The following is a 27,179-nucleotide window of genomic DNA, read 5'->3' as shown; positions in this document are numbered from 1 at the left end:
TTCAATATAGATTTGAAGCAGTTTGAAGAGGTTTAAAATAAAGCCACTGAAAAGTTAAATTAGAACAGAAATAAGTGCATTATATGTAACCCTCAAGAGTGGTTAAAACAACACAGCTCAAGTTCACTAGCTATTTTGGGCTCAGATTACAACACAGCCAAGAAAATTTGGAACTCAGCATGCGCCCGAGGTATGTGTCCAAAACAACTGTGCAAACAGTTAATAGTAGGCACTGAACTCCCAAGGTGCATGAACAGCCTGTGCCAGATTAAAGCTAGCTTGGACAGGTGATGCCTGCCCAGCTAAGACCTTACCTCGCTTGAATCCTCCTGCTGATTGATAACAGCTAGTGCATCCTCTGCAGCCTGGCGCTTGGCTTCAGCAACCGTGCGCTCCATCTTGGCTCTCTCGGAAGTGATCATGTCGTGAGCTTTCCGCTCTGCCTCTGACACTGCCTTCTGCAACTCGGCCATCGCCTGACGCTTTACTTCATTGACAGCTTCCTCTGCAAAGGAGGGAAGAAATCCTCATCAGCACAGGAGTTTTGGCACAGGGCTGCATATGACTGATGCGTGAAATGCATTATATTGAGTCTTAATTTTTAGTAGACAGAGAGGAACTTGGTTCCTCAAGACTCTTCAAGACCACCCAGGTGCTTCTTCCTGATCACCAAAGTCTCTAACACCTTGTGATGATTCTTGTTATTTTGATTCACAGTCAGTACTTTAATTAGAGACACTTCAGATCTCTGGCATGTTATTTTTGTAATATTTTTGAACATTTTACTTGGAAAATTGGTTTTGCAGCACACCAGATTTATATGTTTGGCAAGAATTATTATATAAGACATAATATTACAGACTTTTTCAAAAATGTATTTTTAAGCTCTGGAAATTACGACAGAATTTATAGTCATTAACAATTATTTTTTTTCCCATATGTTAATGAATAAACACATGAAGTTAAAAAAACCTCCAAAGTTATTTAAAAAATCAAAATCACTTGTCTAAGTCCTTTTCCTGGACATACAATTTTATGAGCCAAAATTAAAATTTGTTTATGAACATTCATTTGACCTCTTGATCTCTCCTTCAAACCCATGCTTACACTGTGAAGACTCGACTTCCTGGCTCCACTGAGCTCTTGAGCACACCCCAGCCAGCAAGGCTTCAGTGCACAATTAACGCTGAGCAGGGGCATGCCGCTTCATTAAATTCAAACCTTCATGCTTCTTGTAAAATAACTAAGGCAGTACGAGCTGTTTCTTTGGTGTATATACTAGCGTCATATTTTTATTCAGGAAAACATGGATTGTCACAAATTAGTTATTTAGGTTTTGATGGAGGAAGAGTGCAAAGATTTTACTAATGAACACTTAATTGACAAGTAAAACAAGTAATTTCTTTTTTTTTTTTAATTAACTGCTCTAATTAACAAGGAAACCATCCTCCCCCTGAATTAGTTTATCTAATTTTCATCTTTATTCAAAGCAAAATGACAATGATTAATTGAAAATTTAATAAGCAGTAATTATTAACTTGGCAAACCTAGTACCAATTAACACTCTATTAAAACTAATTATGACATGTTTCATTCAAGTGTTTGCACTTAATTGTTTCATCCACTTAAAAACCACCTTAATCAAATGTTCTGTTTAATTAAAAACATAGATTTCTAATAAAAATGTTTTACTGTAGATTAAAATCTAAGTATTACAACTGTGTTACAGGTTTGAGTTTTAGTCCATGTATTTAGCCCATGTATTTGTGTGCATGCACATAGACCTAACTCTTAGGTACAGATACTAAGGCAATAACTCTCTTCAGTCACATCTCTAGCTCTGCATTTGTTATTTTCAAAAAACAAGGATTACATGAAGTCTCCATTTTCAGTTATTAAGCAAATGACTATAAAGACTTAACTTTAAGCCATGTACTGACTAAAACTGAATTAATTGCAATGAAAAAAGCATTCTATTACTCTCTCTGTGTGTTATGTGTGTGCATGTCTGTGAGAGATGTTTCAACCGAAGTTTTTTTGGGGGGTTTTGTGGTTTTTTGTGATTTTTTTTTTTTTTGGGGGGGGGGGGGGGCACTTAGGGATAAAACTTATGCTTTTATTTTTACGAGACTGAAAATATGCCCTACCATAAATGTTGTTTAGGAGAAACCCTCAGGAGAGGGAAAAATCATACCCTTCCACCATACAGCTAAGGCTTAATTTATTTTGAATATTCAAGGTGAATTAAAATTCTATCTAAGTGGCAATACAGGACAATAATTTTTGCTTACGATCAAAGCTGCAGCTAGACTAATTGTATATGCAAATCAGGCAATTTATATTTAAATTATGCATTCCTATTCCAGTCCCACAGGCACACACAGATCAGCAAAGGGAATTGGTAGGACATTTGCAAGGTGCTTGAATATTTATTACCAACTGCAAACATTCACTGATCGTGAGAAAAGAAATATACACAAGCAGACATACAGATGCAATTTTATTACCATTTTCATAAAAATGAGACAACTTAAATACAGACATTTTGTGTCTATGAACTGCATTTACTAACATAGTGGATTTCTTTGACAAAACCTATATTCTTGGTGATATTTACTACAAATAGAAATTATCTTTGTATGGCATGATGCACTTTCATTACATCATATAAATTTAGTTTTATATTGAGGTGTTTGCAGTGGTTAAAAATGCTAGTTTAAACTATTACATTAAACAGAAGCACAATACTTCAATATTTTTCAGAGATTTATAGTTTTATAGCTTTTCATCCTACATATTCTACTTCTTTTTAGTCTAAATGTAGAAATTGAACCATATATTCTAACTTCTGTATTGCATAAGATTTTTTGCAAAGCTTCTGAGAGTGTGAAGATGCTAAAAGTGCTTACTAGGCCATATGCCTGACTGATACTTTTTAATTGGCATAAACTATGGATTGGACTTCAGTATTTCAATTAACTTTGACAACAATTTGTGTTGTGCTATACTAAGTGTGAAAAAAATAGTTAAAATATGTCAGGAGTTTTGGTCACAATACACCACCATTATTCCCATATAGTATGAACTCATGAACACCCAATGAACTAGATAAAATTACTGATTTTCTGCACATCTTCTCAAAATAAATGTTTCCACTACCTACAGACATTTCATAGACATAGAATGCAGGCTTCATAGTTTTAGATAACAATAAAACCTCTAATATCTATATAGGAAAACTTATGGGTGACAGTGAAGGAGCTATGAAGACCAAGAATGATATCAGCACTCTTCCTTTCTCTGCATTTCCCGAGTTTCCTCATGACACAGACAGAAGCTAAGGCAGCAGCCCACAGGGTGCTGGGACCCACTCAATATTTAATAAAGAGAAATAGGTATTTCCAGAGAGCAAGTCTTTCAACCTGTGATCTGACTGATCCTCTTAACCCACCTCTCGTCTACTGAGGGGTACTGGACATTTGGCTTGTACTCTTAATCTACATATCCATAATTCAATGAGGTTAAGCAGGGAACTGATGGCTCTTTTCTACTCATGTATGAAGCTGAATTAGGCTCACATGGCTTTAATTCACAAGGTGTACTATGTGCTTGCTCCAACAATACAAAAGCACGACTTTAACTTGCTGTATTTCTGGAATTGCACTGGAGTTTATCAGTCTCCAAAAGTTTAAAGTGAATACCCTTTCGCATGCTTTTGATGATGTTTACTAACCGTTTTTATGCCAAATTATTTCAGTTCAATGGATTCAGCATCCCAATCAGACTTTTACACTTGATTTAGCTGTCTACACCTCTGTCTTTATGGACTTTTTAGATACTAAGATCCACATTGAGCCAGCAGAAATGCCTTATGAGAGATTTGCAGACTTCTTGACCAGCAGTTGCAGTCCAGCCAGGAGACTACAAAGCATGTCAAATGACACTAGAGACCTATTCTTACAGAGCTGAATTGCACGTTTACTGCCTTGAACTGATTATGAAATTGTGGAGACCTCCACCTTCAGTGCACATCCTTGAAAATGAAGACCCACGATTTACAAAATGCAGTGTGCTTTCTGATGTTTTACTACTCTTAGTAACAGATACAGATATGCATGCTGTAGAGAGTCAGACTTTGTTTAGTCTCCAATTCAGAGGCATGCTCAGTTAATACAAGGATCTGATTTAAGCCTACATCAGCATGAAAATAGAGATTAGAAATGGGACGAAAGGAAAAAACTTTGTTTCAAAGGAACTGATGATGTATGTTCACAAGATGACATGTCACGGGTCCTGTACACTACTGTTTGTGGATATATGCAACGTGAATGCACATCCAATTTTATAACTCCAGCCAAAAGCTTCAAGTAATTTGTGTTGCTAGCTTATGAAGAGACCTTTTTTTTCTCTATTTGTACTGCATCTAGGAGTCATAAATGACCCAAAATGCCAAATGACATCAAACCCTACATTTTGCAAGAGGAATAAAGTTCCTGAAATTCAACTGAATAATACTCCTCTTACTGAGATTTCCTGGGTCTGTGGTGTTTTTCCTTTGCTGTATGAATATGGAAAACAAACTATGAAAATACTTTTGGGCATTAAGAAGGCTACACTTCCCTTGGACAGAAGAAAAATATGTTGATTGTTTTGTTATTTTTCATAGAACATGCAATAGTTCCAAAAATATTAACATGTGGACAGATATAGACTTTACATGACAAACCCACATCATATGAAACCACAACTTCTTGTCTGATGCAACGACATGCCAGCAGAACATTTTTACATGTATGTTCTGTATCTAGTTTAAAACACAACAAAAAGCTGCGAGCAGTTACAGGAGGTTTGATGAGAAAGCATTAGAACTCCTGCATATTTGCCTTTTAATCATTAACTCCTGCTTAGATAGCTACTGTAGACTTCATGATTATACAGGTGTTCAGAGGGGGTATGTGTGTGTATAAGAGTATATACATAAGCTCAACTACCTCACTGGAGTTCAAGAACTAACTCCTGGCCCCTCTGAAAACAAGGAAGCTCTGATATCAATGTGAAAAGAGCAAAGGCTTAACTCCAGCACTGCAATGGGATCCTCGCCAGGAAACTCTTGTGCTCAGGCAGAGTTTTAGTGTTGAAGAAAACTCTGCACAACCACAACATCTGCCCATGGTGCTTTCCAAGCTCAGGGAAGCCACTGCCAATGCCCGTGCAACCACCCAGAGCAGCTGCAGAGATGCGATCTTGCATACTTGCATTGATGACTTTAAAGGTTTATGAGCACAGACTTCACTGGGGGCTCACAGGCACAAAATCTTTTTTAAATGAAGAACGGTTACATTGTACAGCTGAAGGTTTTTCTTTAACAGGTTTTTTCCCCTCCTTTGGGAATTCTTACCTTCAACTAGGTAAGAACTTGATGTTTAAAAAAAAAAAAAAAAAATCCCACACAAAATTTTCTTTTAAATTACTAACAGACTGAAACTTTAGCAGATGAAGTTTCAGCCTGAAACCATTATAACCCCTGAAAATACGGGTCCTTAATGGAAGTACCAACACCCCCCTAACTATAGCAGCAGATGCTTCTATTATAAAGATTATTTCATGTCCTGATCAGTTCCAGTTTAAGATTATTAAATGCAATTTCTTCTTGTTACTAGTATGCCCTTTTCTTCCCCCCCTCCTTCCATTCCTCACATCAGTGCATTAACAACTGCACACAGCTGCCAGAAGACTAAGCTGGTGTTTTTAAACAGTTCTTACCAGCTTTCTTCCAGATCTCCTCTGGCACGTATCCAGACGCAGGCCTGTGAAGGAATTCCCGATGCGATTCTGCAGGAGGAGGGGGCGTGGAGGGAAAAAGAAAGAACACAGTAAGCAATGCTTGCTCATTGAGAACAAGGCTTAGAGAAATACCTTTTCCCTTTCTTTATTGCTCAGACAAAAAAAAAAAATCACATTAATTTATTTCTACTCAAAACAAACGGATGCTGTGGCTGTAGCTCATGAATGTCACGTTGACAGATCAATGTTGAGGACTCAAGTGCCTCATCTTAAGCCAAGTTGAGGCTAGTTTGCTTTATTTTTATTTTACAGCATTTCAAGTCAACTCTATATGACAGTTTTCATGCTTTTAAGGCTGGCTTTGCGAGACCAACTGAGAGAGTGATGTACTTCATTCTTTGTCATTATATTTATGAAAAGGAAGAAGAAAGAGGGCAACAGTCTGGGTTTGGTGCTTCTGCTCTGTGAAAACAGAATGGCTACTGACGGGCAGAGATAAAAGCCAAGATGTCGTTCCAGTGATCAAATAAGCTGTCCATAGAAAAAGAAAGGGGTGTTTCTCTATGTTCAGACCTAAGCTTGCCTCCATCTGAGCCCATGTTGGCAACTGTAGCTGCACGAGTTTGAAAAACAGAACCTTTAACTTTAGGTTAAGCCCCTAAATACATATGCTGCCAAACAACCTCACTGGAGCTGAAGCTCGTAATTCACCCGTATATTTCAATCACATTTTGACAGCTGTTTCCCCCTCCTCTTTTTTAAAAGGGTTTAACCTCTGGGCCTGAGCCTAAGAGCTCTGAAATCAGCAAGATCCCTTCCACACAGACTTCAAAGACACAAGATCAGACAATACAGAAAGAAAGTTCACACTGGCCTGAAATTTAGCATACAGATTCTCAGCAGATGAAAAGCTGCTCCTTTCAAATACAATTTAAAACCTGATTAACTATTTTTTCAAAGTCACTGAGGAGAAATAAAAGAAAAACCAAAAAACCCCCAAAAACAACCAAGCAAAAAAACACATAAAGGTAAGTTCATTGCCATGATTTCTGCTGCCTGTGTGACAGAATTCAATCATTAAAATACTTGATTATTACATTAGAGATAAGGTTTAAATCTTCTTAGAGATGCTGCTAGAAATTAAACATCCTGTTTGATGTCTGTTTGAAACATAACAAAAGTACACGTTACTCTTTGAATAATAAGTTTCACTAAATATATTCATTTTTATATCCTACAGTTATCATTCACTAACTTGGTCAAAAAGTAGTACTTTTAAGAAAAAGTTTGAATCATTAGGTTTTACAGATTGTTGTTTACACCAGCATACATATGCATGCAATAGTATTTATGTACAATAGGCTACTGTATTGTTTCTTCATGGCAAGGTTGTGGTAGCAGAGGGGCTACAGGGGTGGCTTTTGTGAGAAGCTGCCAGAAGCTTCCCCCATGTCAAACAGAGCCAATGCAGCCAGCTCCAAGATGGACCCGCTGCTGGCCAATGCTGAGCCCATCAGTGATGGTGGTAGCGCCTCTGGGACAAACACAGTTAAGAATGGGAAAAAGTCACAGCACAGGAGCAACAACAGCCAACAAGAGGAGTGAGAATATGTGGGAGAAACAGCCCTGCAGACGCCAAGGTCAGTGAAGAAATAGCGGAGGAGGTGCTCTAGGTGCTGGAGCGGAGATTCCCCTACAACCTGTGGAGGACGTGATGCCAGAGCAGGGGGATGCCCGAAGGAGGCTGTCATCCTGTGAGAAGCCCACGCTGGAGCAGGGTTCTGGCAGGACCTGTGGTCCCGTGGAGAGAGGAGCCCGCGCTGGAGCAGGTTTGCTGGCAGAACTCGAGATGCCACAGGGGACCCACGCTGGAGCAGTTAATAAAGAACTGCAGCCCGTGGGAAGGAGTCATGTTGGAGAAGTTCATGGAGGACTGTCTCCAATGGGAGGGACCCCACGCTGAAGCAGGGGAAGAGTGTGACGAGTCCTCCCCTGAGGAGGAAGGAGTGGCAGAGACACTGTGTGATGAACTGACTGCAATCCCCATTCCCTGTCCCTCTGTACCACTATGGGGGAGAAGGTAGACAAATTCAGGAGTGAAGTTGAGTTCAGGAAGAAGCGAGGGATGGGCTTTGGTGGGCACCTCGCATCCAGCCAGAGTCAACCCACCACAGCTACAGACACTTAAACATATTTAAGAGATGACACTTAGTACTGGAGACAGCTATCAAAGGTGGAAATGACAGGGGCTGTTTCAGCTACATGGAGAGTAGGGAATCCCAATTCCTGTGCACTGTTCCACAGATGTGGTTTCTAGCATGTGAATCTGCAGACACCGACTGGATGGACTGAATCTTCCCATCTGACAGGCAGCTGAGTGGATTTCCCCAGCTCTTCTGTTTGTCACTAAAGTATGGGATGAAAATTAACATGGATTTTTGTAAGCAGAATTTCACACCTCTCAAGCAAAAAATGATGAGGGTGTGTGTATAAGATTCTGTAAAACAGCTATTTACATTGGTTTAATCAACTTCATAGAGGACTTCAGACCTGATGCTGAAAATGGAAAAATTCTCAGCACCACTTGGCTCATATGATTCTGGAGACGACAAATATCCTTGTGTACCCTTTTCTCATCCCTTGGAGGCTTTTAGACTTGCGGGCACAGAGCCGGTTCAGTCAGGGATAGAAGCAGCAGCAGCAAACATTGCTTGAAAGCTCAGGAAAACTAAAGGAGAAAAATTAAAACACTCGTAAAATTTGCTCTCCCCGCAATACCTGCAGGAAAAGACCCAACCAGACCTCAAATGCAGCAAAACAAGAAGTTTGTTGCATTCATGTCTTGTACCTTGTGCTGACTTTTCCTGTCTGCTATTTAAGGTGCCATCCACTGCAAGGGGATCATAACTTTGATTTAAGGCCTTTACTGTGGCACTTAGTGTTAAAAATAAAAGAGATGTGGAGCTAATTTTTTGGTACACATGGCTTTCCAAAAATGGAATTCAATGACATAAATGACCAGATTGCCAGCTAATTGTTAAAATTTCCAAAACATAAACATCAATCAAGCTCTTATTCCAACCACAAATTATTTACATGAGGAATGAGATCCTCTGCAAGAAGAATTAAATCAAGAGCTTGTGAGAGCCTTTCTCATAGTTTGGAATGGTGCACAAAAAAAAAAAAGACAAGAAGCACTTATGAAGATAATAAAAACCATATTTTCCAAGCAAGAAAAATATTATTAACATGGCTATTGTTTAGTCAGTGGTGATGAGTCCATGAAAACAACCTTCTTTTGGGGGCTAAACTATAGGACCTGACTAGAGGATGAAAGTAAGTGTTACATTACCATTACTTTTTAAGGTAAGATGGCCTTCAGATTAAGAATCACAGAACTTGCTCACTAAAACTAAACCTCAAAAAATCTTAACTTGGATGTCTAGCAAACTGATACTAAATGTAGCATTAATTGAGTGAAGTCCCTAAAATACAAAATGTTAAACCAACTGCAAGAAGCCACAATGAGGAAAATGTATTATATTAACTGACTGACTGTAGTGTCTAGAAGTCAAAGTAAATTCTGCCTGGAAGGAAACAGAATGAAATCAGACAAAAATAGGAATAATCTGAAGTGACAATGCAGCTCTTACAGAAAAGCATATCAGAAAAGGCTTTACATGTCAGACACAATACAAAGGTTTGTTAATGGTGAGAATGCAAGAATGTTATTATACAGAACAGTGGGATGTGCACTACTGAATTGACTTGAAATTCATGGCAAGGCATGGTTTGAAAGCACTTGTTGATAATCAGTCTGGTTCCTATTGAACCAGATGAAAAAGCTCAACAAGGAAAATAAAAGGCACATATACATGACAGTAACCAGTACTTGTCTGTAAAGAACTTAAATGAAGTAAAAATAAAACAGATTTTGAAATCAAAACTGTTTTGGAATTTTCTATTTTAATGTGAAACAAACTTTTCAGCAAGAAAGTTGTTGGACTGGAACACAAGAATACACATGAGGAGAAAGTACAAAAATTGGTCTCTGTTTCAGCCCTCACATGCTATTGAACAGCGGGGAATAATATAATGTATTATTTTTAAAATATATAGAAAAAATATTAGTTTGAGCCCATCCTAGATATTTTTTTAATAAGAAAGAGAACAGCCACAAAAAAAAAAAAAAAAATCCTATTGTCAAAATATGGTGCTGGGTTTCACCTGGGCCCTGGTGTATTTATTTCAAGAACACATTCAACCATAAGGATCATAAGTAGTTAATTGATCAATTAAACTGTGTGTTTCTGGAGTAGAAATATGAAATAATAATGAAATAAATAGAAATATTTAATGAGTAGAAATATCTTGTAGACTGCTTATTTTTGGTGGTTTTAAGAGAATAGGTGCTGAAAGTACTGAAAGAGGTGTGGAGAGTTGTAAGAGGAAAAATAAATATGGATCTGGGAAGCGAAACTGAGATGAAAAGCTAGGACCAAATAAAGGATATGAACTCTCAAAGATACTAAGGACTGAAGAAAACAGAATAGAAAGATGTAAAAGGAAAAGCTGTGTTCAAAACTGCCAAAAAGCCTAATCCATATTTGGAAAGAAGGAACAGAAGATGGGTTGACAATATAAAAGAATGGACGTTTTTATCACTGGACAATGACATCCAAGCCTATAATTAAATATTAAGAAATAGAGATGAACAGCTGATCTTTTGAGGATCTTTTAGAATTTATTGTATTTATGAAAATACTGGCAGTGACAACAATACCCTATATGCCATAGTGAACATTAGGGCTCAAAAATAATAAAAACTGCACATAAGCAGCCCTGAACTACAAATTATTTCATATATGAAATATATATGCTTTCTTATGTATTTATATACTTTTCATATTTCATATGCAAGTTTTGCTTCATTGTACCCTATAACAAATGTAACAATATTGGTGGGACACAGACAACAAACAAGACATTTCTCAGAGCAACAAACATCAAATATTCACTGCCTTGTTTGTAAGAGTCAAGCTCACAAGTGTGCCATTCCAATTAATGAGACAGATATATGTGTGTATATATATTTATACACATGCACACATAAAAGATACCAATGTCAAAGAGCGTCATACTGAATGAGACTATCTTGCTAACTTTGTTGGGGGGCATGAGTTTCAAGTATTTTTATGTACATCTTTGCCCTTCTTTGCCCTCTAATACCTTTTTGTGGCTACTACAACACACTCTGAACACATGGGAAATTGTGCTAAAAATACAGTTGTGTTCTCACCTAAGAAGAATGAGAAAAGGAAAACCACACAGGTACTGCATTACTGAAACATCCTCAACCAAGATCAAGTCAAAACCAAATACTGAGAATACAAACACACAATGTTTCTGCAGCTGTAGCTCTAACAGCCAGCATGCAATTCAGTACACCACAATCCAGCCCAAACCTCCCGTGCAGCAAGTGGATTAAGAACAACACTTAATATCACCAGCGACCAGTATTACAGAGGCCTTACATTCTTGAGTTACAAGTTATAAATGTTACTGTGGTATTCACAGCATTCCCATTAGCTCATGTTGAGAATATCATGCATATCACAGTAATGCTAATTATCTGTAAAAGGTAAAGGAAAGATTTTATAATAGCAGCATGACTAGACATGTATTGGCAAGAATGCCCTGGCTAACACTAAACACTAAAGTACGAGGGTGAACAACATTTGATAAAATATAAACTACCTCTGAAAGGGTTAACACTTTAAAATATATTAAGAAATGCCTAAGCTATGTGTTTTCGACAAATTCATACACTTCTGAGAATCCTGGCTTCCTAGGGAAAATCCCTCAGGTATTGGCACTCTTCAGTTGGAGATTTCAAACTCTATTTTGTTAGATTTTCATTCAAACCAATTCAAGAGACACAAAATATCAGTATCACTGCAGACCTTCTGATGTGTGCCTACGCCACTTATCTAGAGCCACAGCTGCACTCAATACGGTTATAGATCTTGTTTATAACCCATGATGTTGAAGAACCCTCATCTTTAATTTATCTGACTGTGTGTATTTCAGTATACAATGTCTGATATGTGTAATTATTCACTATTAGGATGAAAGTTGCAGTCCTGCTGCAGTATGTTGTACTGAAATTCTTCAGCAGAAATGGAGGAGCCGGGTGATGTATTATTCACATCACAGACCATCACAGTTCATCAAGTGAATATATATAAAGTCTGAGTCATTTTTTAGACTTTCATAAACATATATTATTCAGACTGAAAAGAATGGATCCATCTTACTTTCAACACACTCTTGGAGAATAATGAGAGCTTGTAACCTGTTGTAGCTGGCTAATGTGTGTATTGGATTACACTGCATTAAAACGAATGATCAAATATTTCATTTGATTTCTTAATTAAAAATACCAAGAGAAAAATATCGATCAGATACTGCAAATTGTCAAGCTCAACATGATTTACAAGGATGTCACATTAAAAGAACCACAAAAATCTTTGGCAGATGACAACCAGAATTTTCTTCAATTTCTTTTGGACTCAGGCTATCTAAGCTAAACTTCAGCTCAGATTTTTTTTCAGTGAGAGCTATCTATGAAGACCATGGTGTAATGTTTATAGTGAGAACTTATCACTTCAGTGATGATATTTTAATTGTAAAGAAAAAGAAACAAAGGCACAGACAATGTAGCCATATGGCCCCTCTTTTTTTTTTTCTCTTGCTAGTGAAGATGACAAGATGGATTTAAAGAGTGGATTACCTCACTAAAAAAAAAGTACAAAAGGGAATCACTGACATTTAGAAACCCTGCAGCAAAAAAACCAATATTTACATGTTGTGGCACTTTAATTAAAATATTGGAGGAATTTTTCAGCCCCCTCCTTCTCACTTCAAAACTAAAATAAAAAGCCCTAAACAGAACAGTGTCTCAAGGCTCACAGACACTGCTTCAATTTTATTATACCTCTGAATGTTAGGAGTTTTCATTTTGGTAACTAGATTACTACCTGGTTCGAGGAAATTTAAGGACTACCTTTCCATAGACTCTGAAGTAAGTATTTTCCACTTAACATGTCAAGACATAAAAGCACTTTTTATTGATATTTACGATTGAGATGGATGCTACATCACTGAAGCAATCCAAGCTTCATGTCCATCACTCTCAGAACTAGCTTTTAAAGCCAAATAACCAAAATGGACATGTTAAATTTGGAATGGACTCACTCCTACCAGTTCAGTTGTACCCATAGTACTGCAGAGGTGACTGGTGTGTCCGATGCTGAAGGCTAGGCCATATAATGTCTTTTTAAGCAAACAGACTTCGCTGTTTCCAAAAATTAATTTTGACAAATACACAGATAAAATGGTAATATAGGGACATAAGTGTACGTTTGATCTTGTCCTGGGTTCAGCAGATCTTCATTTTATCTTTTGCTGCTGCTGTTGTTGTGGTTATGACTATTTTTCTTGGACTGTACTATTATTTATAAAGTTTTGATTAATGGCTTGAGTTCCATTTTGTTGGAAAAATGATTAAAACTCAGTTTCCTTTCATTTTTTTTATGTACTAACTATACTTACAAGCACCATGGCCTAGCTCTTTCTGCATCATAGTTTCACGAGAGAAGGGTACCACTGCTTTTGCTCTAGGGGCTTCCTCACAAGTGTTCTTCCCGAAGCTGCAGATGTGATCGACATTTCAGATGCCGTATTTATGAGTCTTTCTTTACATTACATTTAACACTATTCATACAAGCCATTACCTGAACGCTTCTTTCTGAGAAGGGCTCCTCTAGGGACTAGGCTTATTAGTGGACATGGGAACAGCATTTCCCTAACCCTTCCTTTCACTGACTGAAGCTAATTTATAGAGCTATTGGCTCAGATCATTTGAGACACACACACACAAAAAAGGTTTGGTTGTTACCAAGAAGCACTAAATATTACAATAATACTCTAGAGATTTACCAAGAGGAGGTTAGAGAAGGCATTAGGTTTGTTTTTCTGGATTTCTATTTGCACTTAAGTAAGTTTTAGATTTAGTAAGTTATTCTTAAGGGCAAAAGGAAAACACAGGTTTAAATAAAGCTGTATAGATGCAGAAGAGCACACATAAGCAATTCTACTAATGACCACAGTTTATGGTGATTTTGAGCGATGACATTCAATATGGACAATTTTTTGTTTTTTAAGATCAATATTAGACAAGCAATCTATTTGCTGTTTTCTTCAGAAGAGCAGAGAACAATAAAAGGGCATCATTAAGATGTGTTTCTTTACCACATCCTCCATAAAAGTGAAGGGATGAGGTAGAAGCAGGCCATCATATTAATAAATTACAGAAATCCCACAAAATAAAAGATTGGGTTTATACAGCAGAGTCATCTTGGAGTGAGGTATCTTGTGAGTGTGACTGTGAAGGTCTGCAGGGGGTAAAATCCATATGCTTGGTCTGCTCCTCGTAAATGGGCTTTGCAGCTCCAGCTGAGCTCTGAGTGGCTCTGTGGTTATGTCTACAGAGCATACCCAAACTAGCTCAGACACATCTGCATGAGCTGCAATGCTGGACACAGACCTAGGAGGACCCTGTGGGCATTCCAGATGATGTTCCTTTCTTACATGGAAACCAAGTACAGCACAGAAGTGTCAAGTACAGCTAAGAAGTGCCCATATCTTTATATATCCCTTCATTTCCTTAGAAAGACAACTTCCAAGTTAAGTCACCTGATTCGAGAAGGTGAAAGCCCTTTGTTCTGCGGTGCTAACAATCCAGAAGCTGCTATAGATTTCCTTAATCAAGCAGGCAAAGGAGGGAGATAGGAGGAACATAGGGTCAGTGCATATCTCACTGCTCTGCCATCCCTATGTGACAGTTTGTCCTCCCGCCCCACCACTCTCAGACATTGCTGAATAGAAAGCAAATTACCAAGCATCATCCAACCCCTCAAGCTATTCCACATATAAACATGACTATTAGGGCATACCAGTTCTAATTCATTCAGTAGTCAGCAGAGAGGAATATTTCATGGCTATCGCGTAAGAAGAATCAGAAAAACAAATACAAACTTCATCTAGCACCTAGCTGAAGTGAAAGAGGACCAGTAAACAATTTTTAATGAGGATACTGTACCTAATGTAACTGGATCTGGATTCACTGGACTCTGCTGTCTGGAATGACTACTGCTGCTGTTACCGCCTTTTTTTAAATCTTCTGCATCACTGTACCGCCGTATCCAGTAATTGAGCTCCTCACGGTCTGCTTCCTGACATCGCCGTAGTACAGTGAGAGATCGCCTAGTTTTTTCCACCATGTCCATTATACAGTTTAACAGCTATTCATAGCAGTGGATGGAGCAGATAAACAAAAAAAGAACATTTTATTCATAAAATGACAGGGAAATAAAGAAAACTAATGTGCTGAGTGCCTGTAGTTTAATAAAGAAGGAGTCTCCCCCTGTTATCTCAAATACAGCTGAAAAATTTCAGTCTTGTTTTAAGAATGGCAATCCTTTCATGGTGATCCTTAACTGTACAGGTACGGATTTCTGGGGGAAAGGGCGAAGACAGGGAGGAAAAGACTAAACAGATTGTAGTCCCACCACTAGTATCACATGGCACCAGAAAGGCCAGGAGATCTGGTCCAAAACTGATGCCAGAACCAACAAATTCAAAGAACAAATCCAATGTGCCCCAGATCCAGGGTTTATAGAGCAGAATCTGTTCCCTATTTGGCAGCCTGTAATAATTAGGATACTGCAGGAAGCACTTAACAGCAAGGCCTCGTATGAGCTACCTAATGGGGAACAGCAAGACCTCTGATCTAGTCACCAACATTTTCAAAACACATACTGGAATTCAGATTTGTTTTAAAAGAAAAATTTTAAATTCCTTTCTCAGGAGTGCTCCTTTCAGACAATTACACATAAAAGTATTCTACGATTCTACAATTCTATAAAGTACATTCAGCCCTTACATGGTCAAGGTGTTTCCACTCTTCTGCCCATTCTCTGTCTGTTAGCCTGTGATCAATCATTTCCTCTTGACGTGTGCCATGCAACCCTGCCAAAAAGGAGAAAATCATGTTTACACCGTTGGGAGTCCTCTAGGGATGGAAAAAAAAGGAAAAAAGAGCCTATCAGACAAACATATCATATATTACCCGGTCTAGTATCAGGAATGCCACCACAAAAATAAATGGATGCTTAAAAACTTTGCTCTAAATTCTTTTTAGTACTTTTCCCAACACAAGATGCTACCATTTTAGTCAATTTAATGTGTTCAATTCTGCAGGTTCTGTAGGTTGCAAGATGACCTTTCAAAAATGGACGTATGCCTTTCTGACTATATACTATTTAAATATATATAACATAAAATACAATATGTAATTTTTCATTTGCACTAGTTGAAGAAGTCAGCAAGACAATTATTTGGTATCTCGGCATATCGAATATTAGCTGTACTTCAGAGTTGAAAAATATTACTATAAACTCAGTGTTATTTCACTAAATGCAGTAATTACTACCATGTCAACAGAGCATCATTATGGGTTCATCCCTTCACAGATGTTTAAACAACATGTGGTTAAAATGTAGCACATATATCAGAACAGCTGACAACATGGTACAACCAAGCCAGTATTTATTATCAACACTCAAGAGGAACTGACACTTGTTCTTTGTTTAGCCTCCTATACACAGATGCTGAGTATTTGTAAACCTTCTTATATTGAAGATTTGTTTAAAACAAGGAAGAATAGTAAGTGCAGATGCTAAGCAAGCCAGGCAAATCCAAGAGCATCAGACATCCCATTAAACCAAGATGTGTTGCTGTGTGTAGTTGGCACTTCTGCCATTCACATCCTCTGCAGACACACCCATGTTGCACCGCACTCTTGAGATATCACACACAAAACACTCCCTAAAGGCTAGTAACCTTTCTCTAGTCTAAGCTGAAATCAAGCTATATCAATGTTGTTATTGTCACAAATCTGGCATTAGAAGAAAAATAGAAGGCTCTACCTATCCTTGCCTGTCAGACACCTGAGTGTCCATGTCATCTACCCAGCTGTGAAAGCAGAGTTCCTCCTCCTTCTGACTGTCTTGCTCTAGCGTGTAGCAAAGACACAATTCAATCTACTTTTACAAATATAAGTTTGAAATAAGGCCATTAGAAGCAGCTAGATGGACAAGCAGCTATAAAGGCTACATCTGAATGGCAGGTATTATTTAATCAGAAAAAAAAAAAAGCTCTGTCCACAATATGAAATATGACTGCAAGGAAAAAAGAAACCTAAAAAAAAAACCCAATGCAGAAAATCAACATGCCTTACCCATAGGTCTGTTTCTGTCCCTGAGGTCCCTGTGGTTGGGGTGTCTGTATGAGTCCCTGTAGTGGTGGGCAATGGCCATATCATCCAAACGATAATGCTGAGGTGGAGGTGGGGTGGGATGAGGCAGACCATTGGGCTGATAAGATAAGCCATTATTTGGACTGTACCGCTGGCCTGGGCTAATAGTGCAGGGCCGCTTGCTTGGATGCTCTGAGTGCAAAGGCTCTCTGTCAAAGCCATTTTCTTTGGTTCTGAAAAACAAAGCAAAGGAATGTTAATTCACTTCATGAGCAGAGTTGCTCAGGAACATGCACCCCTACCTACATAGGCAGCTTCAAGAACTAAAGCTTGTTCTTCCACTTTGCTCCGTGTGTGTGTGTTGCAGAACATTTCATACTGCTGCTCATCCAAAGTATACACAGGACACATTCACCTTCTCTAACTATCCATTCACCTTCTCTAACTATCCCTGTAATGCAAGAAATACTAACAGGGTGAGCCTTCCAGTGGAGTAGCTTGAAGAGCTGGGCTGGAGGGCAAGCAGCCTTCATTGAAATCACCAGCTGGTAGGATGGTTACACACATAATTGAAGAGCTGAAACAATCAACTGAAACACAAAGCTAGAGGATGAGAAACCTCTGCTTTCGGCAGTCCTATAGCATATAGTGATTAGGGGTAATGTGCAGTTAAAGGTATGAGGTTTTTTCAATAGGATAGCATACTGTCTTAAAGTAGTCTGAGTGTGCTGAAGCTCAGCTATATGCAATGCCAGGATGAGCTCCCATAAAGATCCATGTCATACTGAGACTTAGGGTAAGAACAACTGTAGATAATGAGAAATGCTTCCTTCAGAGATTTTTGTACCATCTTGGTTATTTCAGTCAAAGGTGCTGTGACTGTCATTAATTTTGCAGGAAGATGTGGTTAGACTCAAGTCCTCAATAACGTGCAAGATTTCCTACTCCATTACGCTTAGACAGGGGTTTAATGCTCAGGCAACTCTGAAGAGCTATCAGGGAGAAGGGTAGTTTTTTACGTTATTGATACTTGTTAATACAATTCCTAATTGTTTATTTCAAAAGAAGTCTCTACTCTGCACCTCTGCCTGACGACTTGAAACTCACACTAAACTCATTTTCCATTAAAATAAAAGAAGATAGGTTAGAGTTACTTCACCAGGTTCACAACTCCTTTTAGGAAAGCTTCATTTCACTAAAGTATGGGGGGGTTTTATCACTGGTATAAACTAAACCTACAAAATATTACCTTTAACAGAAATGTTATTAGATGTAAATATTTCAAACTTTTAAGGCTGCATCCCTCTCTACAAAACCCTTTATTAAACAGCTGATATATTCTAGCCTTTTTTAAAGATAACTTTCTCCTCCATGATGTATGGAAGGCATGATACATCTTCCTAGTATTAACACAATTTTTTGTCACTTTGACAGGAAGGTAAATTTGATCTAATTTTCTTGTTTGCCTGCTGTTAAAACCAACTGCCCTTCAACAAACCCTCCCCCACAAACCAACCAACCTTGAGGGACTGTTTGTGGAGAAACACACAATGTATTAATTGTTGCCCCTCAGTAGGTTCTTCTTGAATGTCAGTGAGAGGAAGGGTAAAACCAAATCTTTGCCAATATCCACTGGGAAAGAGGATCAAAGTGAGATCTTGCAATTACCATCGGGAAATTAAAAGATGGGTTGCACTGTTTTCAGAAGGAATAAAGACAGTTTCCAGGGATCTCACCACAATCACTAATTCCAGAGGAGCTGCAGGTATATATATTTTCTTGTACCTTAACTTGGCAAAGAAGGGAGAATCTTTCACCAATAAAGCAGGACAGCTGTTCTAATTTTGGGCAGAGACATAAATGACATACTTTGCTAAAGTATGTACCTTGTTCCAAAGCAAATGCAGAATGGCTGTGAAAATTCCTCATCAGGAAAAGCTGAGGACCATCATAAATTTTTAATGACTTTTGGCACAATGAAACTGCTTGAAATAACTCCCAATGGCTAGTGATGTTTTTGATGGCTCTCCAAGACAAGTTGTGCATTTAGTTGCTGGTGTTTTCTTTGCACATATCTACTCAAACTCAATGTCCAGATCTTTCAATTGTAAAATATTATACAAGCAAAAAATGCATTTTCCTTTAGGTACAAGCCAAGCCATCCATTTGCCAAAGTTCTTTGGCGTTACAATTACAATGATCTCTAAGATGGGGGGGAGGGAAGTGGTGGGGGTGGTGGGGGTGGTCACAAACTGCATGTAATTAAATAATTTTATTGACTTTTTTTTTGATCACTCAATGTAGGAAAAGCAAACCAGAAAAATGTGGCAAGTAGGAATCCAGTTTTCCTTTTCTGGTCTACAATTAGATGTTAATCTATTTTCATACAAATGCACATACTTGCAACTTACTGTACAGGTACTTCTGTGGTTTTCTTAGGAATGCTTTGTATTTAATTACCTTAACTAGGATGCAATGCATTAGCTTGGACAGCACACCGGCATATCCATTTTCTTCTGGAACCCTGAGTTTAACTAACATTAAAATAACATTACCATTGAAAACACATTTACTGGAATTAAATTCCCTTTTTTGCTATTATGCTGGGTAACAGTTCTCAGGTCTTTTCTGGGTGTTAAAACCTTAATTCTACAATTTGTTGTTATATTTTCTGCACTGACTAAATAAACAAGATGGCAGAATACCAGAATGAGACTGTACATTCAGTAATTTTGTGTTTCTGGCTATATAAAATATATTAAAAGGTAATAACATCCGAAGTCTCATCAGAACAGGAATCACTGGCAAATTTACTGTATCTGAATATTCTGAATATAGTGATAAAAGACTGAAGCGTGACATAATTCAGTTGCCCTGAACTCAACCTACTGTTCTGCTTCTCGCTCCCCTGGGACAGCATCATTTCCCCAGGTGCCTGAGGAAGCACTCCTGTTTCGCAGCAACTGGCAGACTCATACGAGCACTAGTTCTATATCTAAAACCATCACAATTTTATCTGATTTAATCTGATTTTTATCTGATCCATCTGATTTTGCAAAGCAATAATAAACTGTAGAGAGGAAGTAATAGTGAATGTATAAGGAAGCCTGACACATTTTCTTGTCTTAATTTTTCTTGCTCCTGTTGGTCACATTTTCCTTGATGTGCACATAAACGGACACTGTCATTTGGAAAATTGGCCGTATGACAAAGTTGGGGTCCTTCAGATATAAACATGCATGGGGTCATTTTACTTAGAGCCATGATTTACTCAGATTAAAGATAGCAGAATAGATACTGGTCATTAGTCTATACCCATTTAACAGACCTTATGTTGTTTGTAAGTTATCATTTCAGTTTTAAATTATTGCACTTCATGGATAATTTCCTGGGTAGAAAATCTGACCATGCAAAACTGCCTTGGCTAGGAAACTAAGTATTACACCAATTTTAAAGAACACTGAAGTCAGCTTGCAATGAGAAAAAGCTATTTGTGTGAGATGCTCTGATTTAAATTGCACTCCTACTAATACAGTTTTGATGACCAAACAAGTGATAAACTTATTTTGTTTATAATACTGTGTTATAGAAAAGATTAATATTGCCCTGCTAACAGCTCATATTAGGAAAGTTCCTTTAAAATTTCTCATAAATACACATGGCTTACAAGGAGCACAGCTGTAAGAGCTGTGAGCATCTTTCACCTTACTGAGATGTCGAGGAGCTTCTTCAAATAAGAAGATTCACCTAACAGAACTATCAAAGTCAGTCTCTGTGCCCAAGTACCTTCACCATGAATTCCTTGCCAGGGGTGCCAAGGGTACAGCAAGCACAGCAGTACTTTCTAAAATCACAAAACAATCAATCATGACCATTTTTGTTTTCTTCTCACTCAAAATTAGAGCTATTCTAACGGATTTTTTTGCAGTCCTATATTCACTTTATAGGCAGCTGTCATAAATGTAGAGTCACTGTATGACACACATACAGCCCTTTCCAGCAAGCTCAAGGGATGACTAATTATCAAAAAGTCTTTTGTGGCTAATGTAGTTTAAATCATGTTATTTATAAGCAAGCATTCATTCACCAAAACAAAAACTCACACTGGTCCAAGTTCTTTTGCTTTACTGCAGTAGAATGTAAACTCTAAAAGTTGTAAACAAAATATAGTGAACACTTTGTTCATGACATGTCATGAACAAATTACCAAAATGTGTTGTCTCCTCAGGTGTCAGTTTTTCTCTCTTGCAGTGACTGATGGTTCCCAGTGTTATTACAGAAACAGATTGATCTTTTTAATGAGCTAGTTTAATAGACTCCAAAATCTCACCGTGGCTGCTCATCCGTGTCAGACCATATGCACCAAGAAAACATTCAGTAAAACATGAAGCTCTGCTGTCAGATTGCTCTATAAAACCTCACATACAGTAGACTTAGATATGCAGATAAATAACCAGAATTGGAAAATGCATATGCAAAAAAGGGTCGGAAATTAAAAGCAGAAAAAATTACTGCATGTGGATTTTAACAAAAAATTACAAGGTGGATGTGGTTATGTGCAACACACAGGTTCCACTTCCTTTGCCTAATTCTTTACTGTATTTTTACCTCTATTGGAATCAACCGTATTCAGTGCCCAAAAGAAAAATGTAAATATGGAAGAATGTGTGCGGATATATATTTCTACTAAATACTAAAGGTATCATACACATGTCTACATATGATATATCTATATTATATCTATATTACATACACATTATATGGAATGTATGTGTGCATGTACCGTATCCCTTAAGAACTGAAAAAGATGCCACAATTTAACTTAGTGAGAGACGTATCTAAAAAAAAAAATAAATTATTCCAACTGCCTTGAGTTCCCCTGGAAAGAGGTTGCCTTTTAGTAATTTTTCTCCATATTCTAGCAACAGATTCACAGCAAACTCTCCTTGCAAAGAATGCCTCCTATCTTCTACTGTATTTTTATTAGTATATTTGAAAACTACTTATATATCTAAACAAAACGTATATATATTTCAGACGTTTTCTTCTGTTCCTCTGTAAACAATTAAAATAATAGTGTAATGGGTAGAAAGGCAGACAAGTATTTGGTTTCAAAACTCAGTCTAGGCATGCTCTGACTCTGAGGACAGTTTTCTTGTGGTTGATTTACTTACATTATCCAAATTAAAAGGTATGTAAACTCCCATTCAGTAAATTTAAGAATCTTTCCAATGAGATCTTGTCTTTTTCCTAAATCTGTAGTACAAATGTTCTTGAGTGCACGAGACAACTCCACCAAACTTGGTTCAGTCAAAACTACCGTAGGAGTTTTCTGTATAGCTTTAATCATAGTCAGCAGAGAAGTAGGTCTGAATAACCAGAGACAGAATTGTTTGGTACTGCAAAAATATCCTTATTTTTTAAGCTCAAGGCACAATTCCAATTGGTGAGCTGGGCAGTCCAGTCTTTCATGACAACAAAAAATGTCCAGATCCAAAAGAGAAAGTTGGTTTTTGTTTGGGTTTTGTTTTTTTTTTTTTTTTAACATGCCTCTTCCCCAGAACTAAGGAATCTCATTTCAAGCAGCAATCAAGAGCGGCTGCTGGTTGATAGCTCTGGCACCTCAGAGGAGCCAGTGGGACACCCTGCATTACAGCCCCTGCCTGGACCCTGGGAATTCGAACACAGGGTCTTATCCACAACACTTGAACTTAAACTTCAGTTGTGAAGCCAAAAAGGAGAGGATGGAGCCTCAGAGAGACTTCAGTTGTGAAGCCAAATGCACTTCCTTATAAGCAAAGACTTCAGAGTTTCAAGAGCACCTACGTATTTTAACTAAAAAAGAAACTAAAAAGAAACACCAAGGACAAAATCCATAAACCAGAGTTATATCTCTCTAGGTCTGGGCCTCAGTTTTAATTAAAAGATAAAGGCTGACTTTAAAATCCAATATTCTTCTGATCTGCCAGTCCCCTTATGGGCTACTCCTATGTCCTTTTTGCTATAAGACTAATAAAGCGTCTTTTCATTACTAAGTTGTTATACGAATCTATACCTGCACCACCCATTCTGTCCCATGCCACCAGCACTGAAGGCACCATAGGTGACACCGTACCTACTAAAAAATAACCGAAATTCAGCACTGTCAAACCGGGTCTCAGTGGGGAAGGAGTGTGATTCCAGAATGTTACAGAAGAAAAACCAACGAAATATTTTACCGCTCACTTTTCCTTTGTGGCCTTATGGGAGAAGCAAGTAATACCACTCTCTATTAACACCAAAAAGTGAGCTAGGGCTGTCAGGAAGGCACATCCCTCTTCTCCTCTGTAATCTCTGACAAGCAAGACCTCACGTTGCAAGGCTTATGTGATGACTTAACGTGTTCTGCCTACTCGTAAGAAAAGCACTGGACTACTGACACTGGACTACAGCATGCTAATATTTAAGTTATTCACAAGATGCACAAGATAATTTTAAGAGGCCTTTTTAATAGACATTTAGGTATACTATTCTGCAAAGACTGAGGATATGCAGCAGAACTGCCCCAGAGAGCTAGAGTTCGGCTTTGGAAATGTTATTTCTGCATAGGGTAAGAGACTACATGGAAAAAGTCTAAAAATTAATCATCTTTCTTGGATGCAGTTAGCAGGTTTGTGTTAACACCAATGGCTGTTTCAGTTTAGTCTAGTTGTCAGGGAAAAATGGTGAAAAGAGGACGCACAGAAAAGAGCTTCTCTGATGGTATCTTCATTTTCCTGCTGGTCCCTAGTGATAATCCTGGAACACAATATAAAGCAAACTAATTTCAAATACTTTCACATTTTCATCTATCTAATGGCTATGTTACTTTAATTTTTACTGTTCACTTCTGGCTATGAGAACCTTCAAGTTTTACTGTGAGCTTTCAGACTTTGTTTCTCTTGGGTTTTGTGCTGCTTGGCCTGTCCCTACACAAAATGTCATCTGCGCAAAATTGCAAGGCTTCTTGAGTTTGCATATCCTCACCTTTTTCATTTAAAAGATAACTAGGACACTTGCCATGCCTTGGGCATGCAGGTAGTGGCATTTGGCAGAATAGCATTATAAAAGTTTTCCACACTATAAAATCCATGGCAAACTAAATTAAAAAAAAATCCAGCATTTGGGCCTCCCAAAGGTAAAATGTATATGCTAGCCAAATGTCTAACTCTGTTATGGGAAGACAGTTAAAAATAAATAACCACCAGAGTCATTTGCTTCTAACACTAAGCAAAGAACTTTATTCAAATAAGAAAAACTGTTCCACATCCCTAAAGCTACTGTACTTCAAACACACACACTTGCTCGCCCTGCTTCTGCATAGGCTCTTTCTCAGCTCAACAAAGAACCAGATTTCAGTGAACATTTCTCTGGTTTGGAAGAAATGCAATATTGGATATGCGGACATGGAAACATGGCGCAGCAGGAGTCAAAGCCTTGACTACACTCTGGAGCTTGCCTTGTACTTCCCAATGAGTGCCTAGCCACTCTCCCCATACTTAATGTTTAGTCCAACAAAACCTCAACTACAAAGGACTTACATAAGGAGCTGGAGTGATCTGCTGCTCATCGCTTTATGCTGCACAGGAATACTATGCATAAAATAGTAGGGTACTGGCTGGCCAGTATTACTTCTATGTGGACATCACCAGAGTGTGTCCTCAGGCGATTTTGCTGCCTGAATCAGTGTGAGCATGTATTCTATTTATATACCCAGAGATATATCTGTACATGTAAATTTTTTCACTGAAAGGGTTATCAAGCACTGGAACAGGCTGTCTAGGGAAGTGGTTGCATCATCATCTCTGGAGGTATTTAAAAGACATGTAGATGTGGCGCTAAGGGACATGATTTAGTGGTGGACTTGGCAGTGCTGGGTTAACAGTTGGAATCAATGATCTTAAAGGTCTTTTCCAACCTAAACGGTTCTGTGATTATATATATATATGTAGCTCTCTCTCTATATATGTATGTATATAAATGTACACATGCAATACGACAAAGGATAATGGTTTTAAACTAAAAGAGGGTAGGTTCAGACTAGATGTAAGGAAGAAATTTTTTACAACGAGGGTGGTGAAACACTGGCACAAGTTGCCCAGAGAGGTGGTGGATGCCCCATCCCTGGAAACATTCAAGGCCAGGTTGGATGGGGCTGTGAGCAACCCAATCTAGTTGAAGATGTCCCTGCCTACTGCAGGGGAGTCGGGCTAGATAACTTTTAAAGAAAGGTCCCTTCCAACCCAAACTGCTCTATGCTTCTATACACACATGCACAAAGAGTGGGGTGTGAAAGTCATGGCAGTGCTCACCTGTCTGGAGTTCGCCTCTTCCCGTTTTCGTTCACATCGAGAAGCAGCTCTGAGGAGTCAACAGGTGAGGTGGTGCTGGCATCCAGAAGCAGCTGTTCGTGCTGGGCGAGGTACTGGGCTGGGTTCTGCTTGGCTAGCCTTGCACAGTGCAGCAGCTCCCGCTGCAGCAGGGGCAGATTGGCCTGTAAGAGCATGGCACACATTAAGAGGGCAGCTTGCAGGCAGTTTCAACAGAGATGAAATAGAAAAATAGGAAATCAAGGAAAAGCCTGCTCTCATATGAATCTGTTGCAAGCAAGCATCCTCCAGTTAGGTTTGTGGTTAAGCAGGCAGCATTCTAATGCTGCTAAGGTCATGGCTGTGGTAAGTATGCATGGAAGGATGGGAGTTTACTGAAAACAGAAAATAAAACTAAATGCTATGAGAAAACCAGGTCTGAGTTCTACATCTTTAAAAAGGTAAAAAGTGCTGCCCTGGCAGATTTCATCCCCTTTCTTACAACCCAAAACCTGAGTTCATATGAAGCAGCAGTATTCAACAAGTAACAAACCTTCTTCAATATTTGTTTCCTGTTCAGGCTGCAGTTAGTACTTTGAAATCATTTGAAACCATAGGATCTGCGGCTCTGTAAGTTGCCTCAGTCGCTATCCTGCAAGGGCCTTGGGGTGTACAGGATTGCCCTCAGTTTTCCCATTACACTTGCAGTTACACATTAAGATCTAGACTACAACAAAATCTCACATTCCAAGTTTCAGTTAATCACCCGGAGGACTATGACCTTCCTCTTAGCAAGATGTAGCTTGAAGTATTTTTAACCTTCCTCTCAGGGCCCCACTGGGACTTGGGTCATGAGCTGAAGTGTACCAGGACTCAGACATAGAGAACTGAAAATGCTCATTGATACCTGGGTGGCAAAATCTGCCAATCAGCTGGGGCCACACTTAGTCATACTTCATGCCAGACTGGGACCAAGGTGGAACTGTATGTCCTTCCCCTCAGCTTAGACAGATACACATCCTGGGAAACATCTACTTTTCTTCCCAGCATACACATATATAGATACTAAGACAGTCGTGTCATTTCTGACCTACTTACTTGTGCCATAGGGTGATGTGCCCTGATCTCTCTTGTTCCATGCCTAGTGCACAATGACTTGTTGCCTGAGGGTCTTCAAGTATTGGATTAAATTTCATGACCTTTAGTAACTAGAGATAAGACAAAGAACTCCAATGGTCCCCTTTGCTTTTGAAGTAGTTCCCATAGGGAAAAAAAAAGAAACCCAAACCAAAATAATTTTAAAAAATTACTTTGCTAGCATTATACAAATGGCAAATGCTCCAGAACCTGCTGCTGTACTATAGGAGTGGATCCACTATGCAATAAAAAATTCCAGAATAGGGTCAGTACATATGAACCTTTCAACAGAGGAAAAAAAAACCCAGCAGCAATTGCTATCACTTATTCATGTTAGGATGGGAAGACAGATGGTTGTGGAACATGAAGTCTTTTCAAACCTCCACAGAACACAAATATTTTGTGAAAGTACCAAAGAAATACCTTCTTTTGGTTATCTGTCACATTTTTGTCCATGGCTACAGCATAACAGAGGGAAAGAGGTTGAATGCATTTGTGAGCATGGTTTTTCACTTGTTTTAATTTCATTGTTATTTTTTAAAAGCTCACAT

At 38.4% G+C, this 27,179-nt stretch overlaps 1 protein-coding gene across 8 annotated transcripts in view; it reads right to left on the bottom strand.

Annotated features, from left to right (window-relative positions):
* RUNX1T1 (RUNX1 partner transcriptional co-repressor 1) overlaps window positions 1-27,179 on the bottom strand; it is a 119,576-nt gene that overhangs the window by 14,270 nt on the left and 78,127 nt on the right. For all 8 annotated transcript variants that reach the window (XM_030475727.1, XM_030475706.1, XM_030475750.1 and 5 more), the window contains 6 exons: window positions 25,495-25,676; window positions 17,147-17,397; window positions 15,791-15,876; window positions 14,948-15,149; window positions 5,764-5,832; window positions 315-505 (listed from right to left, as the gene is read on the bottom strand). In XM_030475727.1, coding sequence (XP_030331587.1) covers window positions 315-505; window positions 5,764-5,832; window positions 14,948-15,149; window positions 15,791-15,876; window positions 17,147-17,397; window positions 25,495-25,676 — 981 coding nt within the window. The remainder of the gene's footprint in view (window positions 1-314; window positions 506-5,763; window positions 5,833-14,947; window positions 15,150-15,790; window positions 15,877-17,146; window positions 17,398-25,494; window positions 25,677-27,179) is intronic.

The sequence above is a fragment of the Strigops habroptila genome, chromosome 1 (genome assembly GCF_004027225.2).
Source record: "Strigops habroptila isolate Jane chromosome 1, bStrHab1.2.pri, whole genome shotgun sequence".
NCBI classification, from domain to species: Eukaryota; Metazoa; Chordata; class Aves; order Psittaciformes; family Psittacidae; genus Strigops; species Strigops habroptila.
This window is presented reverse-complemented; position numbering and strand designations above follow the sequence as displayed.